General features: G+C 32.7%; 1 protein-coding gene across 2 annotated transcripts; it reads left to right on the forward strand.

The window, feature by feature from the left end:
• The first annotated feature begins 2,387 nt into the window (after positions 1 to 2,387).
• LOC127721508 (uncharacterized) lies at positions 2,388 to 18,045 on the forward strand. 2 transcript variants are annotated; one of them, XM_052228274.1, is made up of 6 exons: positions 2,388 to 2,468; positions 11,223 to 11,316; positions 12,398 to 12,520; positions 14,443 to 14,538; positions 15,681 to 15,764; positions 17,845 to 18,045. In XM_052228274.1, exons 1-5 carry the CDS (start codon positions 2,421 to 2,423, stop codon positions 15,755 to 15,757), a joined length of 438 nt encoding a protein of 145 aa, XP_052084234.1. In that variant the 5' UTR covers positions 2,388 to 2,420; the 3' UTR covers positions 15,758 to 15,764; positions 17,845 to 18,045. The 2 variants fall into 2 exon arrangements, with proteins under 2 accessions (XP_052084234.1, XP_052084235.1); XM_052228275.1 differs by lacking the exon at positions 12,398 to 12,520.
• Positions 18,046 to 18,423: the final 378 nt, after the last annotated feature.

The following is an 18,423-nucleotide window of genomic DNA, read 5'->3' on the forward strand; positions in this document are numbered from 1 at the left end:
AGCATTACTATTGTGTTAGCGTAAATATGACTCTTAAGATAGAATGAAGCCATTATGCGTGAAATGAGTTGATTAGATATAACTGATAATTAACAAAATCCCTGTAGCAACGTGTGAAATTTGTCGTCTTATTTCGTTTTGTTTTTTGGTTTTTTTTTGGCTTCTATAAATAAACCGAAAAAATATTTGGAGTAATCCCCGGTTACAACTTACGTGATAGCGCGAACGGACGCCGAACGGATAACTTTTTGCAATCCGTTCATGTCCGTTAGACGTCCGTTCTTATCCGTTAGACGTCCGTTTATATCCGTTTCATGTCCGTTCAGCGTCCGTTTTATCCGTCGACGTACGTTCTCTCCGGTGGAACATTTTGAGCATGTTCAAAACTTTGCACGGACGTCCAACTGATGAAGTGTCCGTTGAACGTCCGGTAGGCGTCCGTTTTTTTACGGAACTCGTCAATTCTGTTTCCGTTCTGTATTCGTTACTTGTCCGTTATACATCCGTTGGAGGTCCGGTATACCAATTTACCAACGGACTTCTACCGGAAGTATAACGGATAAAACAATTGATGAACGGATGTGAAACGGACATGAATGGAAGGATAACGGATTAAACGGGTACGTACCGAATGTAAACCGGATAAATGCCAATTGAAAATTTCGTGTCAGAAATGCCAATTATTGGTATGTCAGATTTTTTTATTGGCATTTTTCTCCGACATTTTTTTTCTCTGACATTGTTTTCCTCTTCTTTTCGACTCCTATCCTTTGGCGGCATTTTGAACAATAAACTTAAACCAGTTACACGGAAACTTTTTAATTATTTTAAGGTCATGTGTATGTGATTTGCGTGTATTGTAATTGCCACCTATAATTTTCTGCTTATCTTGTTCATCCGTTTTATCCGGTACGCTTCCGTTAGGTGTCCGTGTTATGCGGTACTCGTCCGTTGGATGTACGTTCGACATCCGTTCTGTCCTGTACGTTTCCGTTTCTCATGCGTTGCATATCCTGTGTGTGTCCGTTAGGCATTCGTTACGCCTCCGTATTATTTGGTTAGTACACCAACGGACTCCCAACGGATAAAATTTTGTCAACGGAAATCCTTTTATTCATTCGTTCGGCGTCCGTTCGAGCTATCCGGTAAGGTGTGACCACAGTATAAAGTTATCATTTTTTCTGGCCCGTCATTCATAATTACCTTCTGTCCAGGTTGGGGTCTGTATGAACGAACTTGTACAAAAGATTAAACAGAAATGTGTGTGATGAGTTTTTGCCGTCAATTGTAGATTTAATATCCGCAAAAGCAGTTTTACCAATTGTGCGGAGCATAGTCAGTTTAACAGACATTTGCAACTGCCAAATCCTAAATGATGATTCCATTATTTCTTAATCTATATAAAAACTAGTAAAATGTACAATAAAATAATTGAATTAGCCCAAATACGTCGAATGCGTTAAGCAATATTTAATTGCAGACGTTATTCTATAGAAAAGGCGCTACAAATTATATTTTACATGTTTTATTAGAATAATTATTACTGGTTAAATAGATGGCCCATTAAATATCTGTCACTTCATAAATGTCATATCAATAAAATGAACTAAACTTGCGAAATAAACGTGAAAGAGATAGAGACGAAACAGCACAAAAAAGTCATCAAATAAATGAATCAATAAATACTTTAGTGCAGAAAGCAATTACAACGCCATAGTAACGAAAACATTTTTAGAACATGACAAATCAAATAAATAAGCCTTTTAATTTGGTACGCGAGACGCTAATTTAATCTGCATTTTACTCATTAGAATAACTCAAAACAAAAACAGTTTGAAAGTCAAATGAATAACAAAGATGAAAAGCTTTGAAACCCAAATACATAAAAAATGTTTGCTTAAAAAGTCATAGCATAGTTCGGGAAAGATAACGATAAAAACCAGGTTAATTATACCAATATAAATTATCATTTCAATCAAAAGTCATTAACAGAAAATATAGCATAGGGACATGAGTTCTAAAATTTCTTTAAAATAAAAGCCAAAACACATCGACCTTGGAAAGATAACCCGCAGTTTTAAATGGTTGACCGTTTGAATAAGTAGTCAATGAATACTTATATGACTGCTACTTATTTCTTTGTGAACATAAAGCATAATTTCTTTCTTAAACACATTCAGTTTTTAAGATATTTGAAAACATTATTTTTAAATCCTGATAGTTTTTAAGTGGAGTTAAATACATAATTGACACTGTAATTATTCTTTCATATAAAGTTTCGAATATCTATGCCGAGGTTTGCGTGTTAGTTTTGTTAAGACTTGGCATGTCAACTAAGGGCTAGGGTAAAGGTAAGGGTCAATCGAACCAGTATAAAAAAGATTTTCTCTATAGTAGGCCAGTTCATACCTATAGTAGTCATGACTCGCCTTGCGTTCATTTTGTCAGTATTAGTACTGGTCGTTCAGGTAAGTGCCTATTCTAAATTCAGTTTTTTTTTAAGGGAGCTAACTACGTATTTTGTTATCACTCGAACCAAAACTTATCTAGAGATTTCTCAAATTACCAGTCACGCAGATACAAAAGACCTACCATGTCTAAATCAGGATGATGGTTAGGTTGGCAGGTTTTTTTCGGCCATGTTTTGAAATTCTTCTAAATTGCCTGATTCTCACAAAGATTGGCACTTAGTTCAGTTGGTATTATGCCTGACTATTGAGGTTAACAAATAAAGTTTACGCTAAAATGATCTCTACAATGCAAGTTTATTGTAAAAAATCAGTTTTATTCTAATTTATATATATCCTAGGCCAGGCTAGTAAGATTACATATGGAATCTACAAATTCACGAATAGATTTATTGTAAAACTTAAGTTTTTTGTAGAAAGTCTTCTTAATTTATTTTACTTATATACATGTACATGTTAAGTAAGTTTTTTTTACTAATATCTCTTTTTCTTTTTAAGCCATATATTCAAGGTTAATATTATTTCTCATTTCAATTGGTTTTGATCCTGATCATCGATTTGTTTTTATTTTGATTACCAATACACATATAAAAGTATTGTTGAGATTAATTTTATTTCACGAAGTAAGTTTTGTTTACCTCTTATCATTTTAAGCTATACTTTTTTAAATATTCATATAGAAATTTAATCAGCATAATTGATCACCAATCATGTTACGTTGACAAAGAAAAGAACAGGAGAATAAGAAAATATTATCAATATTACTGGAAAAACAACCAGTTCGACTTTTGCTAGTAATATTCTGTTAGCAAGCTATAAAACCAGGTTTAACCCTCCATTGCCTTCGGAAATTATGTTTCAAATCAGAAATATTGCAGTTGTATTCCTTTCGTTTCGTTGATTGATATAGTCTAACATTCGATTTTTTCACGTTTTATGGATTTTCTCCTTTTTTCGAATTTACCTTGAAATTCGGTATTTGTGTTGATACTTTTTTCTGAAACATAAAAATTGTCTGGAACACCTTTATATTGACAACGTAACCAATCACAATAATCCGCAATAGCCAGTAAAACAAACACCTGACATCGGACTTGGACTTCTCTTATACTGAGTTTTACTGTGCGTACTGTTGTGTGTTTATTTTTTCTACACTGGCTAGATGTATAGGGGGAGGGTTGAGATCTCAAAAAACATGTTTAACCCCGCCGCATTTTTGCGCCTGTCCCAAGTCAGGAGCCTCTGGCCTTGTCAGTCTTGTATCATTTTTAATTTTAGTTTCCTGTGTATAATTTGGAGTTTAGTATGACGTCCATTATCACTGAACTAGTATACATATTTGTTTAGGGGCCAGCTGAAGGACGCCTCCGGGTGCGGGAGTTTCTCGCTGCATTGAAGACCTATTGGTGGCCTTCAGCTGTTGTCTGCTCTATGGCCGGGTTGTTGTCTCTTTGACACATTCCCCATTTCCATTCTCAATTTTATTACCTAAAAAACAAAAGGGAAAAGATTAGAATAAAAAACAACTATCGAAGTATCGTTTTCGCAATAATACAGATGCAAACAATTTCAAATAGAAAATTTGTTCAGAATTTTAAAAGTTGATACTTTTTTCCTGAAAAATAAAAATTGTGTGCAACACATTCACACTGACACTGTAACCCAATCACTATAATTCGCAATAGCGAGTAAAAGAAAACACCAAAAATAACAAAAGAGAAAAGATTAGAATAAAAAAAAAAACCAACTATCGAAGTATCGTTTTCCTATCGAAGGTCGGTGGTTTTTTCTCCGGGCACTCCAGCTTCCTCCATCAATAAAAACTGTGTTTTTTTAGAATTTCAAATGTGACGTCACTTTGTGCGTTGAGGCTTTGGCTAACTCGGCTGTGTATTTTTTTATGTGTTGGATTAAGTTGTTTTATGTAATGTATCCGTTTTTATTCTGTAGTTAGTCCTCACTTTGGTTTTATCATGTATATCTATTATATAGTCATTTTATAAAATTTACTGTTTGCAAAATTATAAATTATTCTAAATAATCAGGATGTTCTTGACCCAGACAGAAAACCCTGGTCGTGTTAGGCGCTACTTTTTGGAAGTTTTGGTCCTCGGTACTCTTCAGCTTTGTACTTGTTTTGGCTTTCAAACTTTTTTCATCTGAGCGTCACTGGTTGGTCTTGTGTGGACGAGACGCACGTCTGACGTATTGAATTTTAAGCCTAGTACCTTTTGTTAGCTATTATTCGTGTGTTTCTTTGTCCTATATGTTCTCCCATTTATTTGTATTGTGGTCCTGTCATGTGATGATGTCGTTTTGATGTTGTGTTTGACGTTGCCATAAAAGCGGGAGGTTTGGCATGCCACAAAACCAGGTTCAACCCACCATTTTTTTCTTAAAATGTCCTGTACCAAGTCAGGAAAATGGCCATTGTTATATTATAGTTTGTTTCTGTGTGTGTTACATTTAAATGTTGTGTTTTTGTTGTGTCGTTGTTCTCCTCTTATATTTGATGCGTTTCCCTCAGTTTTAGTTTGTAACCCGGATTTGTTTTTAACGTCAAGTATTTGGTGACGAGGGAATCTCTCTGTCACCTCGATTCGAAAGACTCCAATATTTACTGTCGAATTATGCGGGCATGCTTACATAATGAAAATATGAAAAAAAAGATACAAGCTGGTTTTAATTTCAAAAACTCTTTGTATGTAAAAAACTAAAGTTGGTATATTCAACTGTAGTTTTGATAGATTTTATGGGCTTTTAAATCTATTGACTGTTGTATCAAAGATTAGGTAAACGTTTTTTGTTAATTGCTGTCCCCTCTCTCCTCCATAAATCATCATTACTATTATGTTACCGTAAATATGACACTTTAGAATAGAATGAAGCCATTATGCGTTAAATGTGTTGATTATATATATAACTGATAATTAAAAAAATCCCTGTAGCAACGTGTGAAATTTGTCGACTTATTCTGGTTTTTTTTTTGTTTGCTTCTATAAATAAACCGAAAAAAATATTTGGAGTAAAGTTATCATTTTTTCTGGCCCATCGTTCATAATTACCTTCCGTCCAGGTTGGGGTCTGTATGAACGACCTTGTACAAAAGATTAAACAGAAATGTCTGTGAAGATTTTTCGCCGTCAATTGTAGATTTAATGTCCGCAAAAGCAGTTTTACCAATTGTGCGGAGCATAGCCAGTTTAACAAATATTTGCGACCGCCAAATCTTAAATTAATGGTCCTATTATTTCTAATTCTGTATAAAGAATAGTAAAATGTACAATGAAATAATTGAAATATCCAGAAAACGTCGAATGTGTTTATGCACTGTTTAATTGATTGCATACGTTATCAAATAAAAAAGAGCTTTACAAATTATATTTCCTTAGAATAATTATTGCTGGTTAAATAGGTGGCCCATGATATATCTGTCACTTCATAAATGTCATATGAATAAAATGAATTGTTCTTGTGGAAAACAACATGAAAGAGATAGAGACTGAACAACACAAACAAGGCATCACATAAACGAATGAATTAATACGTTATTGCAGAAAGCATTTACTATGCCATAGCCACGAAAACATTTTTTGAACATAACAAATCAAATATATAAGCCTTATTATTTGATAATCGAGACGCTCATTTCATCTGCATTAAACGCATTAGTAGTTTGAAATCAGTTAAATAACGAAGATCAAGAGCATAAAAACCAAAATCACCAAAATCACCAAAAGTGTAGGTTAAAATAGTCTGTCAAGACTACGTAGCAATCGGCACACACCCGTAGCCAGGGGGGTCGAGGGGTTCGTACGCCCCCCCCCCCCCCTCCTCCCCTTTTGAAAACAAATAAGTACTGTTAAAGTCGACGTTCTGTTTGAATTGTAACTGTTAAAGTGAGCTTCGCGAGTCCATGTAACTACCCCCCCCCCTTTTTTTGGAAATTCTAGGCTACAGGCCTGCGGCATCGATTCTACACATTTTGCCACCACGAATCATAGCTCTTCATATTTATTCGATCATTATATAAAAAGTGTCAACTTCAACGTGATGACAATATTTCCCCACAGAATTTACCTGAGCCTCTACTTTTAGCTTCAGATGAATAATGTTGAAACATATGAACCTCTAAACCTCATAACCGACGTACACATGTATGTCTTTTTAGCATGGTTCAGGAAAGATAAAAGGCTTTATTAAAAGGAGTCAGAGGATTCTTGTATGGGTGTTATTTCTTCTTATCGCACCGCGGGTAAATTATCACGTTGTGATTGGTTTAACGCCGTCACGTGGTGACCCCTATGGACCCGTAGGGGGTTAGTAAATTTCATAGGGGGTTCGTGACGTCATGTTTTTTGTTAATGGTGACGTCATCTATTCATGTTGTTGTGTTTTACTCTTTATTTTTCTACAAAACGCAGCAGAAAATGTCCCGCGTGCGATAAATTCGTTATACGGCTCACTACTGACCCCCTACGGACCAAAGAGGGTGAATAAAATCCATAGGAGATTCGGCCTACGGCCTCACCCCCTATGGATTTTACTAACCCTCTAGAAACGTAGGGGGTCAAAAGCGAACCATATAACTTATATTGTCAGCATTAAACAATATTTCTTTCTTAATCAAATCCAGTTATTTAACATATTTGATCAAATCCGATACTTTTGAAGTTAAGTAAAATACATAACTGACAATGTAATTATTCTTTCATATAAGTTTTCGAATATATATGCCGAGGTTTGCGTGCTAGTTTTGTTGTTAAGTCTTGACATGTCAACTAAAGGCTAGGGTTAAGGTTAAGGTCAATCGAACCAGTATAAAAAAGATTTTCTCTATAGTTGCCCTGCTCATACCTATAGTAGTCATGATTAGGCTCGTATTTGTTTTGTCAGTATTAGTACTGGTCACTCAGGTTAGTGCCTTTTCTTCATTCAGTTTGTATCAGGAGAGCTCACTCCGTAATTAGCTATCATTCTAACCAAATATTATCTAGAGATTTCTCGAATTACCAGTAACCAAGAAACTAAATCGAATATAAATCGTCGCGAATATGTAAAACTTGGAAGTTTCCTTATTTAACTGCATCAATCAAATTTGAAAATAGCGAAATTAAATCGCCGCGAAGTAGGCTAATAAGGGCTAAACGCGAAATAAAGTATCCGCGAAAATAAGTTGGTTTACAGTATCCTAGGCCAGGCTAGTAAGATTTCATATGGAATCTACAAATTCACGCACAGATGTATTGTAAAAGTTTTTTGTACAAAGTCGTTCTTAATTTATTTTACTTATATATATTTTAAGTAAGTTTTTTTTTATTTATATCTCTTTTTCTATTTAATACATATATTTAAGGTTAATATTATTTCTCAATTCAATCGGTTTTGAGCCTGGTCATCGATTTGTTATTATCTTTATTACCAATACATGTATAAATGTATTGTTAAAATTGATCTAATTTCATGAACTTAAGTTTTATCTACCTTTTATCATTTTAAGCCATACTTTTTTAAATATTCATATAGAAATTTAATCAGCTTGATTGATTGTTAGAGGCAGTATCAGGAATAAATCGCTGTGGCTATTTTAAAGGAATTTATTCAGTATGCCACAAATAATATTTCCAACATAAGGGAACATGGATTTATTTGGGAAACAAATTTAGTTTCTTTAAATGAAAACATTTTTTTAATGTTTGAGTTGGAAGCTTTAAGTAAAAAATTGATGAACAAAATGCACTTAAAAATATCCTAATGAATTATTGACGGATTGTTGAACTAAATAAGACTGCTCTTGAACGCCAAATCTATTTCTTTTAAAATTAAACGATTTTGAATAGTATGATAAACAGGAAAACAGATGGAGCAGGATCTGCGTACCTTCCCGAAGTACCTGGGATCAAATAGCGTTGAAAGTGGCGTTAAACACTAATCAATCAATCTTTTACTGCACAATAAACGTTTTACGATGATTACTGTATCTTCAGCTTAATCCAGTAGCTTAGTAGATCTGCTTTATATTTCGGAGCGAAGTTATCTTTTACCATTTTTAGGAGTCTAGCTGCTTTTGATTTTAATTATTTTTTTCTGTTTTGTTTTTGTTTTGTAAGTGTTGTTTTATTATTCAATGTCTGTGTTGTTGCTCTCGGTAACGGTTTATCTATTCTTTTCTGTAGAGACTACTTGTATTTCAACTTTTATATTCGGTTGTGCAACATGGCCAGATAATTTACAAGCACATATACTGCTAGTATTTTGTGCAGGAAGATTACCGATCTCTATCGTGAAATACCTTATAACCAGATATATCTTATCTGGAAAAATACGGCATGTGTTACTAGCTAAGCTTGATTTAGCTATCTGTTTACGTCTTTTTTTCTCGGACAAGACCGTTACCGATGACTTCTACCTTTTTCGAAGAATTTGAGTTGCTTTTGCTTTTAATTGATTTTTTTCGTTTTTAATTGGGTTAGTAATATTCAGTGTTGTTTCTATTAGTAGAGGTCTTCCCCGTTCTTTTCCGGAAAGACTACGACGTTTGTCATTAGTTATACAGTAACTTATAACTCTTCAAGACCACCTGGGCCCGTATGCATAAAGCTACTGAAGTTACGATTTGTTCCGAACGGACGGATTTTTCTACATGTTCTACGATAAATTAGTACTACGATCGGATATCTTAACTTAAGTAGCTTTATGCATACGGGCCCTGTTTTGTGGTTCTTTTTTTGTGCGATGATTGTGATATTTTCTCTTGGTTTTTCTTTTTGCAAAGTATGTAATTTTTTTTATCTTAGTTTTGCATTGTCCTTTGCTTTTTAAATTACTGTGAGGCACATTCTTTAAAAGGATTGATTTGTTTTTAATTACTGTGTGGCACATTCTTTAAAAGGATTGATTTGTTTTTAATTACTGTGTGGCACATTCGTTCAATTTTTTACGAGATCAATTATTTTAATGAATCCCCACAACTTATTCATGCTTAAAGACATGACATAATTACATTAATTGGAAAATCTGGGTTTTTTATTTATATTTCTAATATGTTAACCACAATTAGACGATATCATTTGGAAAGAACAATATAGGGTCAATTTGGATCGAACTTTTTTATGTTCATCAAAAACCTTTTTTACTTAGTTACATATATAAACCGCCAAACAGTAATGCAGAGTGGATTACAAAATTTCAAACAATGTTAACAAATGTCGATTAAAGATAAAGAAATCATTTATTTTAAGTAACTATAATATACATATATGCGTCAAGCAAAATTCTAGCTAAATAAGCTCATTAACAAAGAAACACTTTTAACTGGTCTCAATTGGTCTCTGTTCCTACTTTGATAGACCATAGTTATAGCAATGAACCAGATAATATTCATTTTATTTCTGTTCCAAAATATTCTAGCTTCTCAATCATGAACTGCTTCAAAAATCAAACAAATACACGTTTTCATATACTTCGCTACGTTAGTTTACATCATATTTAGCTGACAGATACCAAATGATATCTATTTCAAATACATTTTCAAAAACAAATATTATTGTTGTTCAGTATGAGGAAACTGCAACAACTTTCTATTAGTTAGTTTAATGAAACTGCAAAAGAGGGCAGCAAGAATAATGTTAAACGAACATGATTACAGCAAACCAATTACAAAAAGAATACATTATCATAAATCATTACTAATGTATAAGGCAAAGAATGGTTTGGTTCCGGAATATTTGTCAAGTATTATTTAATCAGCTTCTGCAACCAAAAATACAATACAAGATTTTCATCTTCGGATAATTTTATAATTCAAAAACCAAATACAGAGTTGTAAAAATCTAGTTTCTCGTACAATGGACAAAAGTTTAGAATGGTCTTCCTAATACAATTAAAAAATCAAACACATTATTAGAATTTAAACATAACAACAAATCTATGTACTTTTGACATTACCATGATATTTGTACTTTATCAGGGACAGTCTATACTAACGGGACTGGTCACTTATAACAATGTCTATACAAATTTGTAGACAGAACTGTGCCGTCACTGATGTCACGTGACTTCATAGCAAATCATTTCACATTTACGAAGTGTTCTTCATAACTATATGTTCATGTTTAATGAAGTAACATTTTTATGAAATATTTTACATTTTGTCATTGCAAAATGCTGATTTTTGAAAAGATTTCTCGGATAGTTTTTAAAATATAGACCTTTGAACTTAAAGGTATTTTGTTAGTAAATCTCAAGTGGCCGCCATCTTGTTCAATATGTATCCCCTTTTGCACGACTGGAGTGTTCTTCAAAACGATATGTCTCAGTTTAATAATTTAACATTCTTTTAAAATCTTATATTTTTTGTTATGGTAAATGGCTATTAATCTGATTTTATATAAAAAAAAGTATTGAATTACAATGTACTTTGAAAAACGCAAACAACTACTAGCTTCATGTATCAGAGCTACGAAACTACCTTTATTTTTGGGTGGTAGCTCTACACGGGAGGCGTAGTTATTTACTAGTAGTTAAAATCAATAGAGACGAGTCCCGTTAATATCGAAAGTCCATGATGCCATATAATAATGGTTTATCGAATTTAAATTGTATTGCATCTTTATTTATCATTGTTATTAAATTTGTATTGTTTAATTTTTAATGTAATTATTATTGTATTAAGAGAGCTTTATTAAAAATTGGTGTAATCCAAATGAGTTACTCTCTAAATAAAATTATCATTATTATTATTATTATTTAAAGGTCTATGGCGACGAAAACGACCTACTTCCTGATGACGCAGGAGAGGATATACTTTCACAAGATCGATTATACGACTTAATGCTAGATGACCGTGGTTAGTGACTTAATTATAATACAAGAAGTAGCAACATTATCGGTACCAAATGTAATTAAGATGCTTTTTAAAAGACGTTTATATATTGATAATATATAAAAACATTAACGGTAACAATTTTTCTGCACCAGATTTGCATTTAGACAATAAATGTCTCTTTAGTGATATTCTAGACCAAAATATTTGAAATTCCAAACATTCTTGAAAGAAAGAGGGGCTTAGAAACCAAAAAGGTCAAAGAGTAGAGCCAAAGTAGGGCTGTGAATCAGAGCTTTGCCTAAGGGAAAAATATGAATTAATTTCAAATAATTTCCATAATTTTGTTACAGCAAATTGTAATCTAATTTAGAACAGATTATTTCTAAGTTACCGACTTCTCAACTTTTGATTTCCTTGTTTTTTTATTGTTTTGGTTTCTGGAAACAACTCATATGGAGGACACTCGTACAAGTGTATCCATGCCTTAGAAAGCAATGCAACGAGCACGATGTTGTGGACTAAATTAAAGCAAATGAAACGAGCACAGTATAGTATGTCCTTTTGAATCTTACAATAATTTCTAGTGTGTAAGTGCAATACTCCTTTTAATGTGAATTCATTATTATTCGTTGGATACCAGTTTTCGTTGATTTCGTGGTTACAGGGAAAACACGAATTTCAATGTTCAACGAATTGCAAATTTGCTGTATGATTATATGCAGACTTTTGGAAAACCACGAAATCAAATATCCACGAAAATGCAAGTTTTCCTCAATCCACGAAAATTGGTACCCACGAAAATAAATGAATCCACAGTAATGTAAAATGGATTGCAAATAGGTAATAACAGGATGATTATTGTAAATGGCTTACGTGAATGGTCTCTCCATTAGGTGTGCCCTTAACATAAACACAATTTGTATTATCAACACGTGTTTTTTTTTTGTTTTTTTTTTTCATTTTTTTTCCATTTTTTTTTTCAATCGTGTACAGCCGATTTTGCAATGCAATGGATTTTATAGTCCTGTACAGCATATTTATACGGTGTGCATTTAAACGATTGAAACGTTTGTGAGTGAGATAACGTTATTTTACTTTATAGGGGTAAATCCATGTAATATACAAGAGTCCTACTTAAAATGTCCAGGTGAAAATTATTGTTACAAAGACCAGTGTCCAAGTGGTCAGCATTGTTGTTCGACGCAAAAATGTGGAAATATATGCCGTAAGTATTTACTTTAGTACCGAACCAATTCATTGTCAGTATATATTCAACGTGTTCAACAAATTCTTAAAATGATTTAATGATATAAACAAATAATAAAGACTGGTTTCCTGTCCTTGATCTGTTTGGCTCTGTGTGCAAGGGTGACTCCGATCCCGTATGTTGCAAGGTAGATAACCAGCCTACAAATGAATGTAATAACGATGCTTTTTATAGAGGTTCACTGCTCTGTCTCAAAATAACAAGCTTTTTAAAAGACTGTTATATATTGCCGTATCAGAATAACGGAACTTAAAAAGCAGAAAAATAAAAGGCACGTGTCTTTGTTGTTGAGATATAAGCCATTGAAACTTTGACGAGCATTGATTCTCTGTAGATTTTCCATATATTTGACATTGACACCTTTTTTCCTTCAAAACTATGAAACAATAACAAGGCTTTAATAAGATTTTCAAAAATGGCTTTATAACTATATGTAATAAAATTATTGATAGAAAAGTAGAGGTCAGCAAGCAAAATTATCTATGGCCTTACATGGATAAAACTAGAAGATTCCGAATATCTGACAAAAAGTCAAAAACAAGACTAGTGAATATTCTGAAGTAGGAAATGGGCATGTCACCACTTAGTTTAAAGTCATGCGCAGTAGAATTTCTTCGATTCCTAACTGTACTTGTTTTATATATATATTAGATGATATGAGAATGCTGTTATTATCAAAGTTTTTCGAATAGGATAAAATGTTCTTGTTTATCTTAGTCTCACTTACCGAAACCGTTTCATTTTGCAAACAAACGTCAAGCTATATTTCAATGGGAAATCGAATGTTAGAAAAAAATATCGCCCTTGCAAGCACTGACAACTGACACTGTCTTATTTTTTACAAGAAAATGTTCTTGTAAATAATTATAATAGAGAAAAAATAGAATTGAATGATAATAACCACACTGTTCCTATATAACAAACGACAAGAAGAGCAGGCTATCGAAGTTTTGTATAGAAATTAATTTGAAATTTTGCTATGCAAATAAATTCTGTACCAATTTCTTTTTTCTGCTGGAACCACTTAATATTATCTTTAAATGTATAAAAAGTGACCAGAGAAGTGACAAGAGAAGTGTTGTTGAAAATATTACAAAATCGATTGATATGCAGCAAATATTAATAGTTTTTGAAATAAGTCATCAGACAAACTCAAGCGGGTTTTCCCCCAATATGCGCATTTAATGCGAACAAAAAGAGAAAACCGAACAAATATGAACAAAATTGTAAAAAACAATGTAATAAAAAATTGTAAAATATTTAAACAGATATTATTTTTTGTGAACATGTATTCCTTTTAATTCTTAACTTGAACAGATAAAATTTTCACTCCGTATATTCACCGAAAGACATTAGTTTTCTTGAAGTACCATTGACGATAAGCATATCGGCGTGCTCGAAAAGTAATGGTAAATATATGTAAATTTTGGGAATTGTATCATACTAAGGACTATATTGAACACTGAAAATTGGTTTATGGAAAAAACTTAGTTTTTTTATATACATTACTTTTCAACGTTTTGAAGAAAACATAATTTTGTTGCAAGAATGTCATTTCGACAGATTTTTACAAGTATCTATTAGATTTACAAACGCTGGATCTTAATTTTAAAACCAGACATTTTCGATTCATCTTTTCGTCTATCTGATTTCACTGTATTTTTGTAATGCACTCTAAAAATGTATCAATCAGTACAAATTAAGTTATTTGACATAAATTTTTTAGTTACTTTGACGTTTAGAAGTTTCTTTATTCATCATATAAATGAAATGAGTAATTAATTGTATTAATTAACTGTATGAAATTATTTTTACTTTTCAGTTTCTCACAAATTATATTTCTGAAGTTTACATGTTATATTTCAATATTTCTTCTTCAGTCTGCAAACCACACCCCGATAACTGTTCAAAGTTTTGTAGTAATGGACACAAGACCGGACCAGATGGCTGTTATACGTGTGATTGTGAACCATTTAGTAAGTTTATCTGTTATTAAAAGGGGTAGACATACGTAAAGGGAGATTACTCTTAAAAGAAAATACCTCTTTAAGGGAGATAACTCTTTAAACCAGTAATAGTAAGTCTACCAATGCTTCTTAAAAACACAATCGTGTGATCAAGAATTGAAATAATCTGTGTTACTAATAAAATCTTGAAAATAGCTGTTCTTAAAGGGAGATAATTCTAAAGGGGAGATTACTCTGAAAGGGAGATAACTCTTTAAATCAGTAATAGTCAGTTTTACAACTGTGTCTTAAAAACCAATCATGTGATTCAGAAATACAATAATCAATGTTACTTAGAAACTTAGAATGTATAAATGAAAATGGTTGCTACAAACGTTACAGTGATTTTTAAGGAAGTTTACTTTTAAAGGGTGATAACTCTTAAAGGGAGATACAAATGGTTGCCCCATACATAACAGTGTATTTAACCTAAGTCTGTCTCATTATATACACATATGAACAAATATTTGATCAGTAAAAAATATGTATTTTGAGATATAGTATGACATCCAATGAGATAACTATTCAGAAAGGCCAAAAGACAAATATTTGAACAATTACATGTCAATGTTCAACCTTTAACAATGAGCAAACCCTATACCGCATTATAAGGTATAAAAGGCATGTATGAAAAAATGTTAAACGATTTATAAAAGAAACCCAAATATGTATACTGCATCAATGAACAAAAAAAGGTACGACCGTCAGCAACCAACGTCATGGTTTACTTTTACAAATTTTGACTTGGATTGAGAGTTGTCTCATTGGCACTCATACAACATCTTATATCTATTATGTACTAGATCCCCCTTTCCACTATCCTAGGTTATAAGAACAATATTCGAAAATCAGTTGTAGATGAGAATTGAGCACAAAGTCATATAACAAAACTGCAAGAGAAACAAAAAGCCGAGCTTAAAGAGTCCAACGGATTTAGGAAAGAATATTGCTCATCGGTTTAATAAGTCCTTGTCAGAAAGTGTAGTTTTAAAAAAAGGTTCGAAGTAGATAAATAATCTTAAAAAAAACAACACAAGTAACCTTAGTGTATAAACGTCATAAAAATATTTCACTACAATATGACATATTTTCACAAGTATTTTTTTTTCCAGATTTAAAACGACTTCTAAGGAGATTAATTGACAAAAAGGACAAACAGTCATCTACAGAAGAGACAGGGTTAATGTAAAAGACAGGTACAAACAAATAAATCATTCAGATAAATGTAATAAAAAGCGAGCATTTTCTTAACTGCATTTGAAGCTTCAAAGAAAGAAGTCCTATCGAAAATCTCATATAATGTCAGACAGAAAATTCTTTTTGAAAGTTAATGTGTTGCACATTCTAGTTGGAAAGGATAATAATGAGCTGTTTCATTAATTATAATTAATTAAATCCCATCTTTAAAAATTTGATGATGATGATGATGAATGGCTGCTTAATGTCCGGCGGCAAATTAATATGCATATTCAGGACGAAAACATGTTAATATAATATGAATATTAACCCTGCTTTGTACGCTGAGTCGGATTTTTAACGTGCTAGTTCACAAGGTAACAGTCTGCAAGAAGAAATGTCGCCTAACCCGGACACTTTACTCTGACTCCGAGTCGACCCGTCTTTGGTCGGCTCGTAGTCAGAATGTTTAGCAGAGAAGCAGCAAATATCAATTTTAATGTCTTTGGTTTGACCCGGCCGGGGTTTGAACAGAAGACCTCCCGCACTTGAGGCGAACACGCTACCACAAGACCACCAAGGCGTTTAAAAAACAATTAAAAAAAATTAATGAAACTTTCGTAAAACCAACTCAATTACAGAGAGTAATGCCGATATGTACATGCTGTATTAGAGAAGTTCGCTGATTTTGTTTATACTTTTTGTTAGATATTCAGAATCATCTGACTTTATCCATTAAGTGCCATTCATAAAATATTTGTTATTTTTTTTAGTTTATGACAGTTACAATAAAATTGCCACAAACATGTACACCAAGAAAAAAAATAAGTCAATAATAGTTATAACATAGGTATCTACCCAACATCAAACAGCACTTTTTCAAAATAGTCTACACTTGTGGTGACGCAATAACAATTGTATGTAGTATTGAAAAAGATAATTTGAAGCCATGCAAGAAGGTACATTATAAAGGTTATGCATTTAAACAGATAAAGGGTAAACTAAAATGAGAGCCACGAACAATAAACAGCTTTATTGCACTCCTAGAGATTACATTATGGTAGATTTACACATGAACAGTGACACCATTCAGAATTTTGCATTACAATAAAAAGAGAGGAGAACATACCACAGAGATATTCAAACTCATAAGTCAGGTACACACTGACAACGCCATGGAAAAATACCGGGGGCCTAGGTGGTCGAGGGGTTTATGTAGTTCACCTATTTTATCACAAGCCTTTCACTACTAAGGTTGTCATTTTGAACCCGGCACGTGACAGGTGCGTTTGATTCCAATCTTAACTGACTAGGATTGTCAGTTTTCCTGCCGAATGTTGCTGGTTTTCTCTAGATAGTCTGGTTTCTTCCACCAATAAAAACTGACCGCCACGATATAGTCAATAGCGCTGAAAGTGGCGTTAAACACCAACAGTCAATTGATCAGCAAGCAAAATAACGAAACATGAAGAACAGATAAACAACAGTCTATTAAAACAACATAGAAAACTAAAGACTCAGCAACATGAACTCCACAGAAAACCGGGATTGATTTCAAAGTATAGAAAAATGTATACATGAATTCGTCTTGCCCTTTCACGCCATTATAACCAGATTATTCGTCCATCAAACAGAACGTTTCTCTCTATCAATATGATTAAACTACAGATCTTTTGTCCACGCCATTTTACGATAATTTGACAACTTTCCGTTCTATTTTCTGTTTTAAAATCCTTTGAGATGCTCTGGTTTTGTCGTCATGATAGAATATCTTTGAAATTCGAAAGGCTGAAATTTCATTGGCTGATTATTACAAAGACAGAAAGTAAAATGGTACATTGTCAGATCCTTGTTAGAAAGGCATGAACATAGGAACTGTATTATATTCAGATTACTTATTAAAAACAATAGTGTACACAATAAGCATGTTTAACAGCTGAAGGACGCCTCCGGGTGCGGGAGTTTCTCGCTGCATTGAAGACCTATTTGTGGCCTTCGGCTGTTGTCTGTTCTATGGTCGGGTTGTTGTCTCTTTGACACATTCCCCATTTCCATTCTCAATTTTATTATGTACCTAAAATATCTTTATATCTTTTACAGGCGTGCAAGATTACTTTAGAGGAAACAACATAACGTATAGTTCAGTTACAAAGTGAAACCTATATAGACAATTAGGTTTTGTTTTCGTTTCAATCAGTCGTTAACCACTTTCAATATCATCTAATGTAATGAAGTCGTAAAGCATATTGAAAGTTGAACAGTTTTTTGTCTCTTTTATAAATAAACTTAGTTTTTAATTTGTTTGAATTTTTTTACATTTGTCCTACGGGTGTCTTCTATAGCTTGATAAGTGGTAGGGGTTTCGATTATTGTGAAGGTCATACGGTGACCTATAATTGTTAAATTCTATATCTTTTGGTCTCTGGTATTCGAAACACAATATTCATTAAACATTGTTTTACAAGACGATTTTGTTCTAACAGGTTTCTTTTTGTTCAAATTTGAATTTATTCCGTTTCAATGGTTCTCTATCATTTTGCTCAGCAATTCATATTATACAGCATTGTGACATGGTACAGATTTCATCCACATTTATTAAGTTTGATTTAAGAGTTGTTGTTGACATTAAAGTGTTTTGATTTTGTTATTGAAAATTTTACCCCTGTTAATATATTTCAA

The sequence above is a fragment of the Mytilus californianus genome, unplaced genomic scaffold (genome assembly GCF_021869535.1).
Source record: "Mytilus californianus isolate M0D057914Y unplaced genomic scaffold, xbMytCali1.0.p SCAF_12, whole genome shotgun sequence".
NCBI lineage: Eukaryota > Metazoa > Mollusca > Bivalvia > Mytilida > Mytilidae > Mytilus > Mytilus californianus.